Genomic DNA, 22,089 nt, shown 5'->3' on the forward strand with positions numbered 1-22,089 from the left:
CCCCCCGGCCGGCCTGTTCCGAGAGCCCCCAAAGCCGGCGAGAAGTTCCCCGGTGGGGGGCGTCTGGGGCTCGCCGGGTCGGGCCCGGGCCCGGGTCCGGGTCCGGGTCCGGGTCCGGGCGCGGCCGCTCGAGCGGGCCCAGGGGCGCCACCCGGCCGCGCGGGCGGGAACGCGCCGCGGCCGCCTCCGCCTCCCTCGCTCCCGCCCGCAGCGGCGGCGGCGGCGCTTCCCCGGCGCGGAGCGGCTTTAAAAGGCGGCACCCCACCCCCCGGCGCACTCGCCGCCCGGGCGCCGCGCGAGCCTGCCGCTGCCATGCCTCCGCGCGCGCCGCCCGCGCCCGCGCCCGCGCCCGGGCCCCGGCCGCCTCCGCGGGCCGCCCCCGCCGCCCCCGCCCCCGCCGCCGCCGCCCCCGCCGCCCCCGCCGCCCCCGCCGCGGACGCCGCCCCGGGGGCAGCCGGCGGGCCCGGGCTCCGGCCGCCCGCGCCGCGCCCCTGGCGCTGGCTGCTGCTGCTCGCGCTGCCCGCCGCCTGCTCCGCGCCGCCGCCGCGCGCCGTCTACACCAACCACTGGGCAGTGCAGGTGCGGGGCGGCCCGGCCGAGGCGGACCGCGTGGCCGCGGCGCACGGCTACCTCAACTTGGGCCAGGTGAGTGCGCCGGCCCGCGCGCCCGAAACTTTCCCGGCCGCCGGGGGGCGCGGCGCGAGGGGCGCCTCCTTCCGGCCGCGGGGGCCGAGGGTCCCGGCGGGCTCGGCCCGCGCGGGCGGGGCGGGGCGGGGTCGCTCGGCGGGACCCGGGGGGCGGTCCGGCGGGCCTGGGGCTCGGCGCGGGCACCTGCCGGGCGCGGCGCGGCGCGGCGGGGCGGGGCGGGAGCGGGTCTCGCCCGGGCGCTGTCCTCAGTGGCCCCCAAGCTCTCCCTGGCCCCGAGCCCCGGCTCCTCCACGCCGGACCCGCCGCCCTCCACGGACTGCGCGGGGCTCCAGACCCTGAGCGCGCCCCGGGACGTCCCGCGGGGGCCGGGCGGCCACAGGAGCTCGGCCCGGAGTCGCGGTGTCCGCGGTTCGCGCGGTTCCCGGAGGGGAGGGAGGGCAGCCCGCGCCGGAGCGCGGAGCCCGGAGCCCGTGCCGGAGCCTGGACGCAGCCCAGCCGTCGGAGGCTTGGGGACAGCTCAGGACTCCGCAGCCGCGCGGGGCGGGGCGGGGCGGGGGGTGGCGGCTGGAGGCGGGGGTCCTGCGTAGAAAACCCCTCCGGCAGGGGGGAATTGGCTTTGTTTCTAGGCTTCCAATGGCAGCTCTCCGCATACTGGCCATATGACCTTAGGCAAGTCACTTCCAGCTTCCTCTCGGGTAGCGTCGGTGCCCGCGTGCATGGGCTGCAGTCGTTGAGAAAATCCAGCATTGGCTGGCAGCAAAACCCCGGGCCAGGGCTTGACCCTGGTCGGTGAGCCCAGAGCCCTCCCACGGCCTCGGCTGTCGCTGCTACTCTGTTCGTAAGAAAGGACAAGCCCTGGGCACGAAGGTGGCATAAGCCCAAAGAACTGCTGGGGCAGGTCCCCTTTCCCTGACCCAACCCCATAGGGTGGCAATGGGGCAAGGGGTTGATTTATGGCAGGTGGAGGGGCCGCCGCAGACCCAAGTGTGCCATTCCAGCAGGGGACCTTTCAGTGTGCAGTTAACAAATCTCCTACAAAACTATATGCACTTAGAGGATCAGGCGAAACGGCAGGGAAGCGCCAGCTCATAACTCAAACTGTAGTGTCAGGCAGTGTTAAATTTAGTTTCATCATTATCTGTGACAGAAGCCAGCAAAGTGTGATGTGGCCCTAATGTAAATGACATTTCTTCTGGATCCTGAGTCCTGCACAGATGCTGCTAATGGGAGATGTGTGGCCTCCTGGAAAAGTAAATTCTGCCGCTTGCTCTGTACTTTTACATGGTGGGTCAGAGTGTTTCTGGGAGAGTGCCGTCCTATCTTTTGTGTATCTATATCTATCTATATCTATATTGACAGCTCGGGTCTCTTCAAACACCCTGTGATTGAAGATTTTGCTTTTGGGGAGCACTGGCTTCGTTTCTGCCCGTGGTTCCTAAATCTCCCTGGCTGATGGTCCAGACCGGGTTCCATCCCCATTCATTGCCAGGGCCCCCGGCTCCAGCTACACTTCACTGCTCTGCCCAGGTGGCCTGGCAATTTGTCTTCCGCTAAAAGTGACTCTTAAGCTGCACGGTAAATTACAAAGTGCCTGGGTTTCTGGCTCCTATAATTAAAGAAGCAGGGGGGAACTGAAGTTGAGCTGTAAGGCTCCCGGATGTTGCCACGGGAGGCACACACAGTGATTCCCCCCATCAAAGCTCTTGTCCAGCAGAATCAAACATGCCAGGGCTTTGAAGACCACTTCCGTCAGGCTCACTGAGTTGAATTTCATATGCAGAGTTCGGCTGTTCTCATTTTGCCCGTTGGGGAGGTTCCTTCAGGTATGTAGCTGCCCCGACCTGGGACATTCTGGAGAGTCTCTCAATGTCTCCTCAGCTCTGTCCAGGGCTGCCAGGGTGGGCTGCACATAGCCCGGTCGCCCAGCTTGGGACGCAGGGCACTGGGGGAGCCACCTTGGGGATCTTTGCAAACGGAGGGATTAGTTGGTTGGGGATCCAGGGTGTGTGAGAGATTACTCAAGGAGAGCCTATTACTCTTTATTCCAAAACCAGCTTTTCTCCCTCCCTCCCCCAAGTGAACTACTAATGTGGAAAAGGCCTGGAGCATTCCAACCTCTACCTACTCTATAAGAACTCTTTAAAAACCTTATTTGCCTTTTTCAGCCAGGAGAATTTGTGACTCATAAATATGATGTAGATATTATTAGCTTTGATTTATGGACAAGTAAACCAAGGGGAAGCAAGGCGTGGAAGCCGTTTGTGTCTACATGGTGCGTGTCGCCTCTGACAATTACGCTCTCTGCTCTTTGTTTCCTGCTACGTTCTCTGGTCTGAGTGTCCTTTGTGTGACTCTTTTTCCCTTACCCTTAATGGGCAGTTGGTGTTTTGCCTGATACCTGCCCTGAACTCACAGCCCTCATTTTCTCCTAGGTCTTTGCGATGCTCTAACTCCTGGATCGATTGTTTTAGTTTCTTTCATGGCAACTAAGAACCTGATTCCGTGTATTTACATACATGTACACAAACGTAATTGAGACAGGTGGTTATTCACCTTTCTTGGACACGGTAGCCTTTCAGATTGATCAAGGCTCTGGATCTCCTGTGAAAAATATGCATTGTCAGGAAGTGGAAAGATGAGCCTCATTTTTACTCCTTTATCACAATACTTGAGGTCCCATATAATGCACCACAATGTAAAAAAAAAAAAAAGAAAAGAAAGGAAGGAAGGAAGGAAGGAAGGAAGGAAGAAAGACAGAAAAGTTTGGAAGAGTCATGTCATTATTGGCAGATGGTACAACTAACTGTAGATAATCCAAGAAAACCCAGAGGCTGTTATAACGAGTCATAGAGTTGAGCAGGGTGCATGATCGACAGTAGCAACCTATTCAACAGCAATATCTGAGAAGATAAAAGAAATCATAATACACTCAAGCATAAAAGCTGTTAGATAGCTAGGAATAAATTTTTGGGGGAAAAAAAGGTGAAACTTACCCAGAGAAGATTATAAAATATTTGAAAGATGTATTCATAGGTCTGAAGTAATGGAGGGATAAGCCATGTTCCTGGACAGGAGGACTGATTATCACATGCTCTCCCCCAATTAATCTCTAAATTCAGTGTAATTTAGTTGACATGCCAACAGGGTTTTATATGGGATGAGAAATCATACAAACGAATGCTAAAATTCACATGGAAGAGTAAGTTCCCAGAATCCCTGAGACTACTCTGAGAAGGGAGGAAGGAGGAAAAGGAGGGGAGTGTGCTCTGCCAGAGAGCAGAACTTCCCATGAAGCTGGGGTGATCATGACAGTTGGACATTGGCCCAGGGATGATCCCATCCAACAGTGGAAATCACTCAAACCCAGGCACGTATGGAAACTTGTATATGCGAGCAGAAGAGTTATGTGAGCAGAAGAGTTACAAATGCACGGGGAAGGATGGGCATTTCAATTAGTGGCACTGAAACAGTTGACTCAGGAAAACCATCAGATCCTTACCTCATCCCCACACTACACAACAGTAAATTCCAGCTAGAAATAACCAGAGTGGAACACCTTTATGACATTGGGACAGGAAAGGATTTCTTAAACAAGATATGAAAAGAACAAATAAAGGAAAAGATGAATCCGTGAAAAGTTCTGAATAACAAACACATAAACATAACAAACACATAATCATAAAAGAATTTAAAAGCTTACAATAGACTAAAAAATGTTAATAACATATAACACACAGGTTAGTGCATCAATTATCTAAAAAGCTATAAATCAATAAGCAAAAGAGAAATGGCAGGTAGAAAAATGGAGAAGTATATGAATAGAGAATTCAGTGCCCGATGTGAAGCATCCACATCAAGTTCAGGTGAGTTGTAGCCTCTGAGAAGCGAGAGAAAGAAGGAAGAGACTAGGAGATGGATGTCACCTGGCCACTAAACATGAGAAAAGCCACTTAGCCTCCCTGGGAGTTATGGGGACAACACGACATGAGGCAGTAACGAGACTACTGCACACCCTCAGATTGGCAGATGTGGGCAAGTGTTAGTATCAAGTGTTGGCGGGATATGGAGCCATGGAACTTCCAGATGCTGCTGGTGGGAGTATAAATCGGTAGAACTACTTCAGAGAGCAATTTGGCACTTGACAGTGAGGTAGGTAGAATTGTATCAGCAGGTTCACATCCAGGCTTCTACTAGAGAGAAGATCTTGCACAAGAGCACAGGGAGCCTTGCAGGGTGACATCATAGGGGCATTTTTTTAAATGAAGGGAAATACAACCTAAATATTCATCGGTAGAAGAATGGAGAATTAAATCAAAATAGTCACATGATAGAATGCTATATAATAGGAATTAACCAGATACGCATCTGCATAGAGAAGTCTCAAAAATGATGTTGAGCAGAAAGGCACATTGCAGATGCACAGTGTGGTAGTACTTATGTACACTTTAAAAAGCACACTAAGTAATTTTAAAGCTTTTTAAAAAAATTTATTTATTTATTTATTCATGAGAGACACAGAGAGAGAGAGAGAGGCAGAGACAGAGGGAGAGGAGCCCGACATGGGACTCGATCCCAGGTCTTCAGGATAAGGCCCTGCACTGAGGGCTGCGCTAACCTGCTGAGCCACCCAGGCTGCCCCACACTAAGTAATTTTATGTTATGTATGAATGCTTACACATGGAGGAAGCATCCAGCTCAAGTTCGGGTTAGTAGTAGCCTCTGAGAAGGGAGGGAGAGGGGAGAGACCAGGAAAAGAATGTCAAACTTTATCTGCAGTGTTTTAATTCATAATATTCATATATAAGTACAAATCTGTATATATAACATATAAATGATATGCAAAATTGTGTCTCCGCATTTTGTGCTTTCTTTCTATCACACGTGTATACATGTACAGACACATGTATGTATACATGCACACACATATATACACCTACACACACGTACATACACGTAGATGTAGATACACATGAAATGTTCAAGGGGAAAAAAAGAAAAGAAAATTGCACATCATACACACATGTCCTGGTGTTCCTGTGTTGCCTGAAGCCTGTCGGTGGGCACACAGGTGCCTGTGGACCTGGGGAACCGGAATGCTTGGCTTAGATCATGGGGCTGTTTGGACAGAGCCAGACCTAGAGTGCTGGAACCCTCCTACTAGGCTTCTTTCTCCTTCAGAGCATCTTCTGCCCACCTGGCCCTCACTCTAATCTATGTGCATTGCAACCTTCGACAGTGATGGCTCCAAGAATAGACAGGTTGTCTATGTGAAAAGGATGGCAACAGGAAATTCTCACAAACCAAATCATGACATCTCAGCATCTTTAGCTTTTGGAAGTGATGTTTATCTAAAAAGTGACACTCAGACACCATACTTTCCCTTGCATTTTTGCTTTGCCTGGGGTATTGAGCTAATTTGTTGGTTCTGAATCTGAACATAAAAAGGCAGGCTGGCTGCCAGGGCCCCTAAAACATCTGAGAGCCTTAAATGATTTTGAACTTGCCTTAAATAGTTTTGCTTAAAATAGCTACCAAGTGGGACATACCTGGCCCAGAATTTCAGGTGGGCCTACATAATTCACTTGTCAGCAGAGGAAAATTGTCATGCTGCAGGCAGCTTGTTCTTACAATTTAAAAAAGAAGAAGAAAAGAAACTGAAGCTTTAGCCAGGTGTTAAAATAATGGGCCAGCATTTGTTCTACCCAGAGTGCTGGGGGCTTGAGATGGACAAGGAGAAGCCCAGACTAGCAGTCACCTGTGACCTAGTTATCTGGTTTTGATTTTCAGTTTGAGGCTGCCTTGCCTTTATGCTCTGAACCAAGAGCCATATGCACGGCTGGCCTGGGAGCAGAAAGGAAGAGGTTCCTTCCGCGTGTGAGGTGGGTGGGTACAGACATGAGTGGAATTATGAAGCTGGAGGCCTCACACCGTCACATTTGACATCTTTCTTCAGTTTTAAATAGGTGGATTGCCGTGGTAAGTCACCGGGGCTGTGATAAAGTTGCCTGGAGCTGAGTATCTATGCATGGAGCCAGGTGACCAGGCGAGACTCAGAGTCAGGCCAGAGCGGATGGCTCAGCTGACTGGTCCCCTGGAAGACTTTGGGTTTCCCTCGAGGCAGAGGTCAAGGATGCAAATGAGAAATAGAGCTCTTGACCAGTGGAAATCCCCATCTAAGAAGAACCTGTCTGAGGCCTCTGTCTGGCCTTGGTCTTTGGGTTGGCAAGAGGGCCACATGGGACTGTTCACATGCTGGGCAACATCCTGGGCTCTTTTGGGTCTCTGAGCCTCTGTGCAGATTTTGCCTCTACAACATAGTTCTTCTGATCTTCCATAGCCCAAGCCAGGTGGCTGCTGCTGCGTCTCCCTCTCCTTCTCCTGGGGCCCAGCACATGGAGGGCTTCTGAGTAATACTTACCGTGACTGCCTCTCTCCCTTCTGGCTCTTGGATTATGGCTTTTGGCCTTGGCATTGACCAGAAGCCCGGGCACGTACTCGTGCCAGCCAGTGTTTCTTGTGTTGGGTGTTCTTGCTCATGGAGCCTTGCACCGACCTAGCAGAGAGGTGTCACCAGGCTTGCTTCACCACGAAGAGAGCTCAGGTCCAGTTAGGTTCTGACTTGTGCAGGTCACAAACCCGTACCCTCCTGACCCGCCTTCCATTGTCCCCACCCTTGGCAGATGGACCTCATCACTGTTTCTCAGAGAAGGGTAAGCCACCAGGCCAGAAAGCCTTTCACTTCTCTGCTGCCATTGACAAAGAGCCTACGTGGACCCCATTAGCCACTGTTTCTCCTTCTTTCCATGTGGCTCACATGCACACACACACTGCTGCATATCCACATTGTTCCATCTAGAAGAGTTGGCCCTGGCTCCTTCTCATCAGTATTGAACTTACACCTCACTGGGGCTCCTGGGCAGCTCAGTTCGTTAAGCATCTGCCTTCGGCTCAGGTCATGATCCTGGGGTCCTGGGATCAAGCCCCATGTCAGGTGGCTCAGTGGAGAGTCTACTTCTCTCTCCTTCTGCCCCTCCCCCTCTCAAATAAATAAATGAGTTAGATTTAAGAAAAAAAGAAAAAAGAAAAAGAAACATATATCTCTCCATTTCGGAGGGGAAAATAAAACCACTCCAATTCCTCCCACTCCTTTTAGGACAGATGCTACACTCAATTGCTCGAACTCTGCACATTATCTACCAGACTAATCATCCCTTGCTGCAGACCTCCTCTCTGGGTGGTCCATGTCTACGGAAGGGATGGTCTGCCCTGGTGTCTGAGCTCAAAGCCCGGAAGTTACAGCTGCCTCTCCCTGCCTCCATGCCTCCCATCTGGTCTGTAACTCGGCTTGTCTCATTGGTCTCCTGGATGGCTCTCAGGTCCCCCTACCTTCTTGCTGCTGCTGCCCAGCACAGGCCAGGACCTCTGTCACCCCTTGCCCGTCTGTCCAGCTACAGGGCCTCTTTCCACGCTGGCCCCAGCTCCAGCTCTGCCAAGCCACTTCATGATCCTGCTTCCATTCAAGCAGCCTCACACTTCCTGCTACCTTGGAGGCCCCTCCCACCCCCTGGCTAGCCCCTCATCCCTCCCGGCCATCTGCAGGCCTGCCCAGTTTTCCCAGCCCTTCTGTCAGCCCCGTTGCCCTGACATTGCCCGTTGGCTTGTCTGCTTCTACCCATGGGCTCTGGGCTTCCTGGGTCTGTCAAGCCACAGCTGGTGGCTTGAGGCTTGAGGCTGCTCTCAAAAATCAGTTCAAGTCCTGCCATTTCACTGATGGTGGAGGGGTCACTCCAGGCCAGCGAGAAGACATGCACTCATTTACTCAGAGTTTGCCGGGTGCTCTCATTGGTGTTGGGCCCTCAGAGACAAGAGACGTGGCTCCTGCCTCACAAGAACCTCTTGGTGGAGGAGGTGGTGAGCATTTGTGAAGGAGCAAGGTCACCTCCTAGGTCTCCACATCGGTTGGATAAGCCATCGCCACCCCCACTTTTTAAAATTTTAATCCCTTTCTTTTGGGAGTCACCCAGCCGACTGGCGTCTCCTGGGTTTGTGCTTGTGTTCGTACCTGGGGACGACCCTCCATGTGATGCTCTAGTTTGCTTCTCAGTCAGGGCAGCCACATAGGAGCAAGGCCCAGCAGTGTCCTGGAGACTACCATGGCTGCTTCAGACTTGATGGGTCCTGTCAGCCCATCTAATCCCAGATCTTCCCAATGCCCTTGTGCTTCTGCTGGTGGAGGATTTTGGAGACCCAGCAGCAGGCACAAGGCCCTCTGTCCCGCGCTGCGAAGAACAGGGATGAATAGCCATCAGCTGTTGGAAGGGAGCCTCATGCTCCACGGGATGGGATCAGCAGCTCAGGTTCCCATGGTAACAAGCCCATCAATGCCCTCAGTGTCAAGACGGTACCACTGCTGAGAGGAAGAAACAGTCTTATTGTCTCCCCTTTGGTTGCTTGGGTGCAAACCAGCCATGCTCCCCGCAGGGCCCAATAGCCTCTGGGTGTTGCCCCCCTGCAGCATCTGACCTGCTTGCAGAATTGGGGCCAGAAAGCAGCCATCCTTGGGGCCTTTGAATTGCTGTCACTGGCTGAAATCAGTCACTTACAGAGTCCTTGTTGGGTGAATCTGACTTCTCAATGGGAAGAAACAGCCCAACTGGATCAGGCTCCTGAAGCTCTGAGCGATGAGCCAGACGGCATTTGCCACAGGGGTGGATAAATCTCTGTCCAGTGGTGGCAGGCAGGGTTTTGGCAGGGCCCTTCATTTCCAGACGCTCTCCTTTTTGTTTCAGAAACTTGTGTTGATGCCTCCTGTGTTCATTCAACCAGAATCTCTTTCTTGCCCACGAGGGGAGGGGGCCCCGAGTACCCCCCATCAGTGATCTCGGCAGACTCTCCAGGGTGGACAGGGTGGAAGGGGCGGACAGAGGGGCCGGCAGGGCTACCTACTTGCCAGGTGAGGGCCTGCAGTTCTCCCTGGCTAGGAGAAGGCTTGCCCTTTCTCATCCTCTGTCCTCCAAGCTGGAAACTGGGACCAACCCACTGGCCACGGCCCTGTCCCCTCTGCCTCCTGGCTTCTCCCTTCCAGCTCTGCTGGCTCCTGACACACTCACATTCCCTCCTGCAATGCCTGGGTCACTGCCTCAGTGTTCTCACTGCCTCCCTTCCCAGCCACTTCCCACACCGACTGGCCAGGGCCTCAGCAGCAAAGACCTCATTCCATCCTTTCCCAGCTTTGAACCTGGGATCAAGCCCCATGTCAGGGGCTTGGCAGGTGCTCCTGCATGTCAGGGCCTCACCCTTTTGGCCCTTGGGGAGCCAACTGTCCCTCTCTCCTATTCCAGCCTTAACCCAGAACCCTTCCCTTTTGTGTTCCAGCCACTCCTTTGCTGTTCTGGAAACTTTCCCTATACTTTTTCTTTCTTTTGCCTCCACTGTTAGTTGCAATTGTTCTCACCTGGATGCCCACTCCCTGTATGGTCACCCTGGAGAATGCTGCTCTTCAGAATTAGTCAATTTGGCATTTTCAGACCTATCTGCTGCCTGGCAGGCCCGAGCACAGTGTTCTCAGAGCTCTGTGGAAGGTCTCAGCTGGACCCCTACCACCCACCACATGCACAGACATGGCATGGGAGCATCTTGTGGTCCTCATCTCTGTTCACATCTGCTTCCTAAGGTCCTTGGCCCACTCACTGCCCGCAACCACCTCCCGGCTGTACCTTGTGACTATGTTTCATTAGAAAGGGTTACTGAGTCACTGTGTGCTGGTACTCCCAGCATGACCACTGCCAGCAGACTCCTATAGTATTGCCCCAATGATGAAGAAGCTCTGCTCTGATCATCACCCCAGCGCCCTAGGAGTGACCCAGTTGAACAAACAGAGGCTCCAAGCAGCTAAGTGCCTTAGTGCAGCTTTTGTAAATTTCGGAGCAAGGCTTTCGGCTTGGACCACTTTGATTCCTGGCCTTACTCACCCACAGTCCCCGTGTCCATGTTAGGAAAGGCTACAGAGAGCCAATGACACCTGAGCTGGCCACGGAGCTTGAGGTGGGGTTCTCCAACTGGTAAGTCCAGACAGATGGAGGGCTGAGGTCGACGAGGCACCCTGGGGAGGTGTCTGCAAAGGCCCATCCCAAAGGAGGGTGGCTGTCCTGTAGGACCCTCACTTCTCATCAGCTCTCTGGCCTGGGGCTACACTTCAGAGGTTTATCTCCGCAGGAATGAAGGCTGCCCACAATACTCTTGACTTTGAAGTCCAGGAGCCTCAAGGGCAGGGGGCTGTTCTTGGACACCCTTCCCCCAGCCTACCAGAGATCTAGGTGTTTCCCACCCTGGGAGGATAGTGGAACACTGTGGAACCAGATATCTGACAAGGAAACTGGAACCCCATGAGGAGAGAAGGGGCTTAATGAGGGCCCAAGGATACTCAGAGGGTGGCACAGCCTAGTTATTAAATTGTGTCATTACTTAAATTTTCTTAGTGCTATATAAGAGGAATACACATCAGTAGAGTATTTAGAAAACACAAAAAAGAACAAAACTCCAAAAATCATTTATAATCCTCTCACCCAAAGATAATCACCATTAACATTTTGGACTATGTCCTTTTATTATTTTTGGTTTTAAACTGTGTGTGGACATGTGTGTGCATGCATATATCTGTATATGAGTGTGCACATATGTGTATATGTATGCACACACATGCTCACACATACATGAATGTCTTCTACAAATAGGAGTGTGCAATCTGGCACCTTGCACCTCCCAAGCTTGGAACTACTTACTCTATGGTGCAATTTTTAAAAAGATTTTATTTATTTATTTATTTATTTATTTATTTATTTATTTATTTGAGAGAAAGAGAGGGAGCGCGCACGTGCAGTGGTGGGAGGGTCCAAGGGAGAGGGAGAAGGAGACTCCCTACCAAGTAGGGAGCCCCACACAGGGCTCCATCCCAGGATCCTGGGATCATACATGACCTGAGCCGAAGGCAGGCATGTGACTGACTGAACCACCCAGGTGCCCATCTACGGTATAACTGTTAATAGTTGCTCAGTGCATCGTTTAGTGTCTGGCCCATACTTGATTCATCTTTCCTCTGACATTTTAGGTTAGTGGATTCTTTGCGACTTGTTGGGAAATCTGGTCTGGAATGTGAGCACCATCCCGGGGGATGAAAGGGGTTCTGTTACTGCCTTGTCTAGCGCTGACATGCCTGGCGCCCCTGGGCACGGTGGCCCGGCACATTTCCCTGTGTCTCCCCATCCAGCCCTGCGGAGGGTCCAGGACTTGATACCATTTGTTCACTTCATCTCACAAGGATTTCATTGAGCATTTTTTTCTTGTTTTCTAAAGTCACACATGTATTGTATATTCTCCTATTGAAAAGGATTCAAACAGTGCAGATGTATAAGGAGCAAAAATCCAAAATCTTCCTCTTATCGCCCCATCTTCAATTCCCTTCTTCCCCCAGACGCCACCATACTTTCACATAGGAGTGTCTGTTTCAGAAACATACATGTTTGTGAAGGTTTTGTTGTTTTCTGTAAATGAGATCATGCTAAACATGTTTTTCTGCACCTAGCTTTTCTTAAGTCTAACTATATGTCCTAGAAAGCTTTCTACTCTAGTACATAGAGATCTACTCCATTATTTTAAAGTCGTTTTAAACTGTTTTACAAGTGTGACATTTTGTTACATCATTAACCTATTAATGTTCATTGATTTGCCTCTGGTTTTGTTTTGTTTGTATTATAAACAACATTGTGGTGATCATCTTTATTCATGCCTTTCTTTGCACACATATGATAATTTCTGTACGGTATATGATAACAAAACCAAATAATAGTTATAATAATAAGTAATGATCACGGACACCTATCTGGCCCTTATTATGTGCCAGGTAATTTTCCAAGTGCTTTCCTGGTATTGGCCCATTTAATCTTCCTAGAAACTCCATGAAATAGGTGCTGTTCTTAGGCCCATTTTACAGACGAAGGAGCCAACGCACAGAGAGGTTAAGTAACTTGTCCATGGTTACACAGCATTTAAGTGTCAGAGTCAAGATTTGAACCAAGATGATCTGGCTCCAGAGATTGGGGAATATATACTGAGGCAAAGCATATATACATGTTATGTGGTATTAGTCATCGGCAGGTGGCTCTCCAGGAGGGCGGTGCCAACTGACACTGCCCCCAGTGGTGTATGAGCAGTTCTCAACAATCTTTGGAGATGGCTCCTCCAGGTGAAAATGAGATCTCACTGTTGTTTTAATTTGCTTTTTTCTGATTCCTGTTAAATACCTTTTCATAAAGTTATTAGTCATTTTAATTCTTCTCTGAATTGCTTATTTGCATTCTTTGCCCATTTCTCAATCGGGTTGTTTTTCTTTTTATCTTAATGATTTGTAGGTGCTGTCTCTGTATTGTGGATATTAATCTCTTGTTTGTAAATACATTGCAGATATTTCTCCCATCTGTCACTTCTCTTTGAACACTGTTCAGAGGGTTTTGCTTGCTTGTTTTCTGAAGTAAAACCTGAAGTTCCATTTGTTTGCGAGGCTTTGGGCTCATCACTAGGTATAGTGCAGTGATTATAATCTGTTCATTAGGGTCCTTACTTACAACAGACAGGCACCTACGTGAAGAATAGTGAAATTAATGTAGAGATGGAAGCCAGATGCTTTAGGATAATAGAGGAGAGGAGAGCTGCTTTTCACCTGGGAAGTTCAGGGAGGGCTCTGAGCCAGACCACAGAGGGCCCACTGGACTTTTACAGAGAGAGAAGCAAGGAGTGAATGTTTCTCTGCAGGTGGATCCTGAGTGAGTGCATCAATCTGCATCCCGTTGGGGAACAGCTCACCTTGTTGACTTGGGTAGAGACTCTCATAAGGGGCTATTTATAGAGATGTGAGTGGGGATCAGGGAACCAACAAAGGGTGTTGAGGCACCTGGAGAGCAGAGCAGCGGTAGGGGAGCTGTTACTCAACCTTGAATGGGAGGGACCAAGAGAGAAAACGAGCTAGCAGAGCCCTGCAGGACCTGGGGCTCCAGGGGAGGCTGGCTCCTCCTGGCTCCACCCATTGGCCATCCAGAAGTGTGGTCCAGGTGGGGGTTGTTGGAGGGGCACAGGGCAAGGCAGAGAAGGGACACGAACCAGCACGGTAAGGATAAAGAGAGAAAAAAATTGGGGCACAGTAAGAGCTCACCTAGCACTGTGATGTTTTTAGAGGGTAGAGGAATTCATTTGCCACTTCTTTTATCCAGCAGGCATTTATTGGGTGCTGGCTCCAAACCTGGCCCCATGCAGGGTAGCAAGTTGCAGAGATCCATCAGGCTGGCTTCACATCCAGGGATGTGTGCCTTAGTGCCAGTTTTAGCTTTCCACACGTCCTCTAGGAGGGTTACAGCAGAGGCATGTGGTTTTGTTGCTGTTAGACCCCACGTACCTGGATCTGTGCCTCCTTGTTCCAGAGGGAGTTTATTTAGGTGTGTCTGTCTGAGGACAGCCTTTAACATGGAAAAATACGTCCACTTCTGGCCACCATTGCCCTCAGTCTAGTACATATCTTGATCTTCTACTGTTTTTTTAAACTTGAACAAACAAACAAAAAACCCCTTATTTGTATTCCTCTTAATAAAGCTAATTTCTGCAAAAAAACAAAACAAAACAAAACAAAAAAAACACCTTATTTCTGTCCTGCTATCAAAGTAACTGTTCATGACTGAGCTCATTAACAGTCTTTTTAACACACATCTCTTAATTTCTCATTTGCAGGAATATGACACTATTAGCCAGGAACAAGAAGCAGGATTTGTTTCAGTGGCTTAAACAAGTTTATGTACCACAACTTGCCAATTCAAGACCCTCACAACCCTTTCTTTTTAGCACAAGATGCAAAAGCCCATTTGTGAGAATGAATGCTTTCTGTTCCTTCAGAGTTTCTGTTCTTGTACAAAAGAACTTGAACTCATTAGTATTTTCTAGGATTGTTTTTGCAGGGCTGGGGTGAAGGTGGGGGTGGGTGGGATTTACTTTTACAAGGAATGTGATTTTCAACCTTCTTCTGATATTTGGCCACACCAGGAACATTGTAAAACCAAATTGATTCCTTCTCACACTAAATAGTCCTTAAATCCAAACAAAGCCCCGAAGGTAGATCTGCGAGCTCTAGATGATTCTAACCATCCTTATAAGGCTTATGTTGTGGGGGCCAGGACTAAGCACCCCACATAATGGTGAGCCATGCCTTAATGGCATTCCTAGTCTAAGTACCTATCCAAAACCTAAGTAGGATAATCTCTCTACTTTTCCCTTTAGATATTCACTCATGAAAGGTACTGGATATTATTCTCTTTTCTTCTTGGGTTGGAAGTACTGTGGCTACATAAAACTACAGAAAATCCTATCTACAAGCCAATTTCTTAGTGTTACTGACAGTTGGCTTTACTTTCCAGCAATTGGTTCCTTTCCTGAAGGGAGTCACTCACGGGGCTTTGTAGTTGGTCTGTGCTGATGGCTGTGCCAGCCTGGGCTTGTCTTCCTGCCAGGCAGCCACTCATCCTCCTACCTTGAGCTGCTCCTGCACACTGACCTGCTCAGGGGAGTCTTTCAGTGACCAGGTGCTGCCACCAAGAGATCTTTCTCCCACCAAGCCCTGGGAAACCTGTTTGTGGACTCAGCACTACTTTTCTCCTCTCAGTGTGTATGTTTTACTTGAATTATGTGGTCAGGCTGCATGAATTAAGTTGCAAGTCTCAAGGCAGGGCTGTGTTTCTGCATGCTCTCTGGGCACAGAAGTGATGCTCAAAGATCTTAGAGATGATGGGTGCAGCTGGGTGGGAGCCTCCATCTTGCTAAACCTGACAAGTCCATTTCAAGTGATATGTCCTTGTCCTGTGGTCCTTTGGGTACATTCCTTAGTATTGAGCAGTTTGATTTCTGCATCAGCTTCTGCAAAGCAGAAGATAATGCGTTACTGCTATGACCAGGCCTTCCTATGGCCAGGTAGAGCCGGTGCTGTGGCTTCCTCAGCAGGTCATGGTGCTTCAGTGAGAGAATCAAACCAACAGGTGCTTGCATTAACACAAGCGTGTCCCCAGTCTGCCTATCACCCTGTCCAGAGATTCTCTGTAATCTGGGGTGCTGTGTCTGTTGGGCTTTTTAAAATTTTATTTTTAAAAATATTTATTCATTCATGAGAGATACAGAGAGAGAGAGAGAGAGAGAGAGAGGCAGAGACACAGGCAGAGGGAGAAGCAGGCTCCTCAAAGGGAGCATGATGTGGGACTCGATTCCAGGTGCCCAGGAACATGACCTGAGCCAAAGGCAGATGCTCATCCACTGAGCCACCCAGGTGGCCCTCTGTTGGGCTTTTTTTTTCCCCCCAGAGGGTTATGAGGTTCCCTGGAACATTCAGCTTGTTCTTTAGGTCCATTAATAAGAGAATAGATAAATAAATGTGGCATATTCATATAATGGGCTCTCTTTACTCAGCAATAAAGAGGAGCAAACAAACCAGTAACACCTAACAGTGACAAGCTCACAGACATGATATGGAGTAAAAGAAACTGTGCACTGAAGAGCTATCTGATTCCATTTATAGTACGTTCTGGAAGAGGCAAAACCAATCTGTAGTGGAATAAAAACTAATGTGCAGGGGTGGAGATGGGCTGGGTAGGTGCATGGAGAAGCCTTCTGGGGTGCTGGCTATGTTATACATCTTGCTAGGGCTTTGGGTTACAAGGTATAAATATCGATCAAAACTCAACAAATGAAAAAAAAAAAAACTCAACAAATGTATAATGAGCGTTTGTTCATTTCATCGTATGTCAGTTTTCCTTCAAAGGGGAAAAGCCATCAGCAAATATTGAACCCTCTATAATGATATGTATGTTGAAGTATTTAGGAGAGAAGTATATTGATGCTGCAATATACTTCAGAACACACCAGAAATAAGATGGATGGACAGATGGAGAGAGAGACATGGATAGATGAAGAGAAATGTGATAGGGTAATTGTAGTAATTATGTTAACGGTAGAATCAAGGCGGTGGGTATGTGGGTGTTTCCTGTACAATTCTTTCACCTCCGCTGTATGCTTGAAAAATTGCATGAGAAAATGTTGGGAGAAGATGATCCTTAGGGTAGTGGTGGGCATAGGATGGATTTAGGAGAAATCTACTGTCCTTGGAGACGTACTTATAAATTTGTGTTTGAAGATGAGGATTAAAAGCCTAGAGATTTCATGGGGCAAATGAGGTCATCAAAGAAAGCCCCACGGGATCTGACTTGAGGCGGGTCATAGACTTTTGTAAGGTGGGTTCTGGTCACCCCGGCATCTGAAAGGATTACTGAGGCTCCCTGAGCCCCTAGCTCAGTTAGTTTTCCAGGGACAGAAAGATTCAGCCCTGGGGAGAAGCATCCCAGTAAATGTAAATGAGCAGAGTCCTGCAGTTTAAGTACCTTTCTGCAGAGGAAAGATAAGCCTGCAGCAGATACCCGTGGCACAGCCATGGTAGTCTGGGTTGCTTGCCTGCTAATTATCTTCTTGTCTTGCTCTGCAGTGGTTTTCTAGTTTCAGGATTTGAATTATTGACTTTATGTACAATTTTCAGCCTCATGTTGTCGAACTGAAGGGCAGGAGTAGCAGCCATTCTGTACATAGTCGTCCTGGTTGAGTGTCCTATGCCAGCACCTTACCCCTGTGCTCCCCAGGGGGCTGGTCCCAGACCAGGAGCATCAGAGACACAGCCATAAGACTCCTTGTAGGAGAACCTCTGAGAAGGAAGCTCCTGGTCTGCTGGTAAATTTAGGGAACTTGTGAGGAGTGGGGGTAGGGCGAGGGGAGAAGAATGAAAGCATTATTCTAAGAAGCTGCTTTTATTTATAGATTCTCCTAATTCTATTAAAATGAATGCCAGAGGGATATAAAACTTGGAACATGTAACACATAATAGAAATGAAAGGACGTTAAGCTAAAATAGGGAACAATGGTAAAATGAGAAGAGAGTCTCAGTACCGAGAGGAAGATGTGACATTTTTCCAACATAAAATCATCTTCAAGCACATAGCGCAGGGAAAGTGAATTAAAAGAAGGACTTGGTTAGGAGAGGACTTGGAAGGAAACATGAAAACATTTCATAATGAAAAGGAGAAAGTGTTAAACTGACTCAAGGGGAAAACAAAGACGGAGATTACACTAATTACATTATAGAGACAAATAAATAAAATGTCACTGTGGTAAGAAGAAATAAAACTAATTAAATACTTAACACGCGTTAAGAGGAGTTGGTAAAATAAAATGTATCAAATTCAGTAAAGTATGTAAATAGCCATAATTTGCCCATGCCTTATTTCCTGACTATAAAACGAGAGATTTTTGATTCCCTGGATAACACGCAAAGTAAGGGGCCACGTACATTAGATGGGCTGGAAGCAGGCAAGCACTTTCAAAGGAACAAATTGATGAATGACTGGGGATTCCTTAAAGCAAGGAGTTGAAAAACGTGCACTCAAAAAAGCAAGAGACAGAACTACCCCCTAAAATGAAAGCTTAATGTGTTAAGACACAATAGAAGGCCTCAGTAACTCAATCTCACTGTGCCTCAGCAATTTCTACTGAAAAAAAAAGGAAAAGTTATCAGCACCTCCAACAATCAAATGCTTAGCACAGCGCCAGGCCCAGAGTGGACTTTTGGTGCATATTAATGCTAATAATATTATTATCATCATGGTGATTATTAATACCAAAAGGGAGGGAAGTAACATGTCCTTTCAATGTCAGGCATTGGAGGCAGGCTAGGAACTAAGAGCTAGCAAAAGGTGACCTGGAGGTGATTGCAAATAGGGCGCTTCTATAACCCTTCATCTTTTTAGGGGCAGGAGGTGCAGGGAGAAGATTTGCTGATGTGAAAAGTTCAGGATGGGAAGGGTGGGAGGTACCGGCTAAGAAAGAGCCAATGAGCCATAGTTTACAAAGCCAGGACATGCCAGGCTGCAGGGCATGCTCACGGGCTTGCTCCTAGGGAGGTGCCTGCTCTGGGAGCCGCTGCAGCCCCGGGGAAGGTGCCCCCTCAGCTCCTGGCATGCTCAGCTGGGCTCATGCCCACCACCACCAATGCAAAAGAGGGCCCTCTTGCTTGGAACTAATGAATGATCCTCTCTTGAGGATAAATAAAATAAAACTTTGGATTAAACACAACTTTCCATGTCAGTTAGCCTATGCGGGCATCTGGGAGCCACATAAAGCTTATGAAGGGATGGTCTGTTGCCTGAACGTGGCCAAATAGGGCCTGGAACAGCTCTCCACAATGTGCATTTGCCTATTAATTATAGCTGACACATGTCTGTGTCTGTCCCCAAAGGAGAACTGTGCGTCTGGAGATGCTGGATTTTTATGCATTTTTTCCAAATTTTTCTTAGCCTGGATATCACTCAGGATGGATTGTACAGAACACTGACTCTCCTAATTAAATGAGCCAGAGGCATAATGGGACTTTGGAAACAAGGAGGCAGGAGATAGGTTGCTTTTTCTCCTCTTGCTCCTCACTTCGCCCCCCAATAATAGCCAAATTTCCCCATGATACATGAAGGCATGCATGCATTTCATAGGGCTATTTTGATGGTAGCTCTTGCAGACAGAGCCATTGGCAAAAACATAGACTTAGAAATTAGAAGAGACAGATTCTAATTCTAACACCTTTGACTACAAGTTGGTCAACAATTGGCAAGTCTCTTAATGTCTCTGGATGTCAAGTCCTATATTCATCTGTCAAGTATGATTGTGATGATGATTACCCAAGTTGTGTTCTCATCTAGCTGTTGGATCATAGTGTAGACTTAAGCCTCTGTGTAACTGAAGGGTCAGTTATTATTATTGTGGATGTGAAGTGACAGACACGCTGTACAGGTGCTCCAGTGTGATACCTAATGCCATCTACACTGGGGCCACTGACCCAGGGCCCAGAGGGTGGTGGCCACCCCTATTTACTAGAACCTACTTCTGCCCTCTCCCTCACATTTTGCCTAGGTTAGTGCTGTATTGGATTTTGGAGGTGCTGTGGAATGCTGGGTACTTGTAGAGCCCTGGAGTCACAGCCCGCCTTCTGATTGAGAGCTGAAATTTGGAACGATCAAAGTGCGGTAATCTAATTAAACCAGTAATCTATAAGCTCCCCTTCTGAGAGCGGATAGTCTGCATTCTGCTGGGGAATAATACACCCTGTGCCACCAATTTTAGAGCAGTATCAGATGGTCACAAGGAATGCATTTAGATGCAAATCCAGAAGATGATGGCCAGGGTCCTTTCACGCAGCAGTCCTGGAAATGGGCCATTCAGGGTTGGCGCTGTGCCTGGTAGTGTCTTTGTCTGCTCTGCTACACTCAGCAGGAGGTCTCTGTCCTTGTGGCCATAGTAGCATGGTGGTTGGGGCACCTTCAGGCCTCATGTCCAAGTTCCAGGTAGGGTTGAGGGGCAAAAGGTAGAAAAGCATAGGTCTTTCCCTTTTTGTTCAGGAAGGGTCACTCATCCAAGGATTTATGCTGACATCTCATGGGGCAGAACTATGTCTGTGGCCCTGCTAGCTGCAAGAGAGTCTGAGAAGCCAGGATTTTAGATTCTAGAACCTCTCTGGAAGGGGGTGGTGGGCAGCCGAAAAATTGTTGAAAACAGGTAGGATCAGCCAACCACACATCTCAATGACTGTAGTATGCTCCTGCTATCTTATGGATGATCAGGAAGGAGAGAGGGAGGAGAGAGCCTTGTGTTATCACAAGAAAGAAATTACTTCCCAATGTTACTCAGGTTAAGCAGCAGTTCACTGTGGGGCAGGCCCTGACCTAACTGCTGTGGGGAATGCTGATGGGACCGAGACAGGCCAGCTCATCCCATCCCTTGCTCTGTAGCAAGGGAGGTACCTGTACCAATAACCATATAGCAGTAGAATGTGGTGAATTACCCAGTAGGGATGCAGGTGATACTGGAGGACTGGGCAGTGGGGAATCACTTCCATTTTTCCAAAAGAGAAGGAGGAGGAGGAAGAGAAGGGTAAAGAGAACGGTGAGGATAATGATGGTGATGAGAATGGTGAGGGTGACCATGATGATAGGGATAATGATGGTGAGGATGATGACACTGACGATGACAAGAACGGTAAACTCTTACTGGGCTAGAAATCCTCATTTGCTCCCTATAACAACCCCACAAAGTGGGTGCCCCTCCCCACCCGCCAGGTAGCAGATAAGGAAACTGAGGCATGTAGCAGTTAAGTGAATTACTCAGATTAGACATGGCAGAGCCAGAGCTGACAATACATGTATTTTCTATTTCATTATCTTTAAAACGTGTTATTTAATACATATAATATAGTTCCCATATGTGTTAGTTAGAAAAAGTATAATAATAGCAGTTGTGAAGGCACTACCCAGTCCAGAAACTAGACGATCATCAATATTACCTATATATTTCTCTTCTATCTTGCCACTGCTAAAAGATTAACTGAGGCATATTACAAATTTTAAGAATTTATTTGAGCAAAAATCTATTTGAATCGAGCAGAACCAAACCAAAGTGGTTAGGAGCACCCTGTTGATAAGAGCAAGAGAGAAGAAGATGCCAAAGCAAGGAAGTGATTAGATTGACTGTCGCCAAAATGGTTGTCTTGTTTGGGAAAGCCTTGTTGGCTATTTGTGATTGGCTTTCCCTGGGTTTTGATTTCTTAGCCTTGAAGCATTTTCAGGCTTAGGTTTTGGTTTGCTTATGTAGGCTGCTAAGGAATTAGAGCCACCTCAGTCTAATGGCCTCCTTGTTTAATTAACACCACCCTGCCACCACCTATCCAGCTGTCCAAATGGTGTGTCACAGGTTGGATATTCTTAGACAATGCATTGCTCAGTTTTGTTTTTGAGCTCTATGAAAATGATGTATGAGGGTCCTGGACTGGGACTTAACTTGGTTTTCTTCCTTAACATCTTGCTTCTAAGATTTAGCCACATTGAAAAAAAAAAAAAAAAAAGATTTAGCCACATTGTAGCTACCCTGTTTAACTGTGGTTCATTTATATTCACTGCTATACAATATTCATTGGCCAACAAATTGCAATGTATCTGTCCATTCTCCTGGCGATGAGTGTTTATGATTTTTATGAAGAACAATGTTTCTGAGAATAATCTTGTACATGACTTCTGGTGCTCATATACCAGACCCTTGGGTACTTGCCTAGAATTAGGATGACTAGATTTATATATTGTGGATATCAACCCTTTGTCTATTACAAATGTAAGAAATAGCATTTTCCAGTTTGTGAATGTTAAAGAAAAACTTGTGTAGGTGTTTTCTGATTAAATAGGAGAGTTAACTTTCAGGTAATTGTATTATCAATCTTTTCTCTTTTTTTTATAACAGTTTTATTAAGTTGCAATTCACATACCATATGATTTACCTATT

The 22,089-nt window shown here is 48.2% G+C and overlaps 1 protein-coding gene across 3 annotated transcripts in view; it reads left to right on the forward strand.

The window, feature by feature from the left end:
* Nucleotides 1–297: 297 nt before the first annotated feature.
* PCSK6 (proprotein convertase subtilisin/kexin type 6) overlaps nt 298–22,089 on the forward strand; it is a 183,567-nt gene continuing 161,775 nt past the window's right edge. For all 3 annotated transcript variants that reach the window (XM_072737112.1, XM_072737113.1, XM_072737116.1), the window contains exon 1: nt 298–645. In XM_072737112.1, the coding sequence (XP_072593213.1) occupies nt 313–645 (333 nt within the window). In that variant the 5' untranslated portion in view covers nt 298–312. The remainder of the gene's footprint in view (nt 646–22,089) is intronic.

The sequence above is a fragment of the Vulpes vulpes genome, chromosome 14 (genome assembly GCF_048418805.1).
Source record: "Vulpes vulpes isolate BD-2025 chromosome 14, VulVul3, whole genome shotgun sequence".
Taxonomy (NCBI): domain Eukaryota; kingdom Metazoa; phylum Chordata; class Mammalia; order Carnivora; family Canidae; genus Vulpes; species Vulpes vulpes.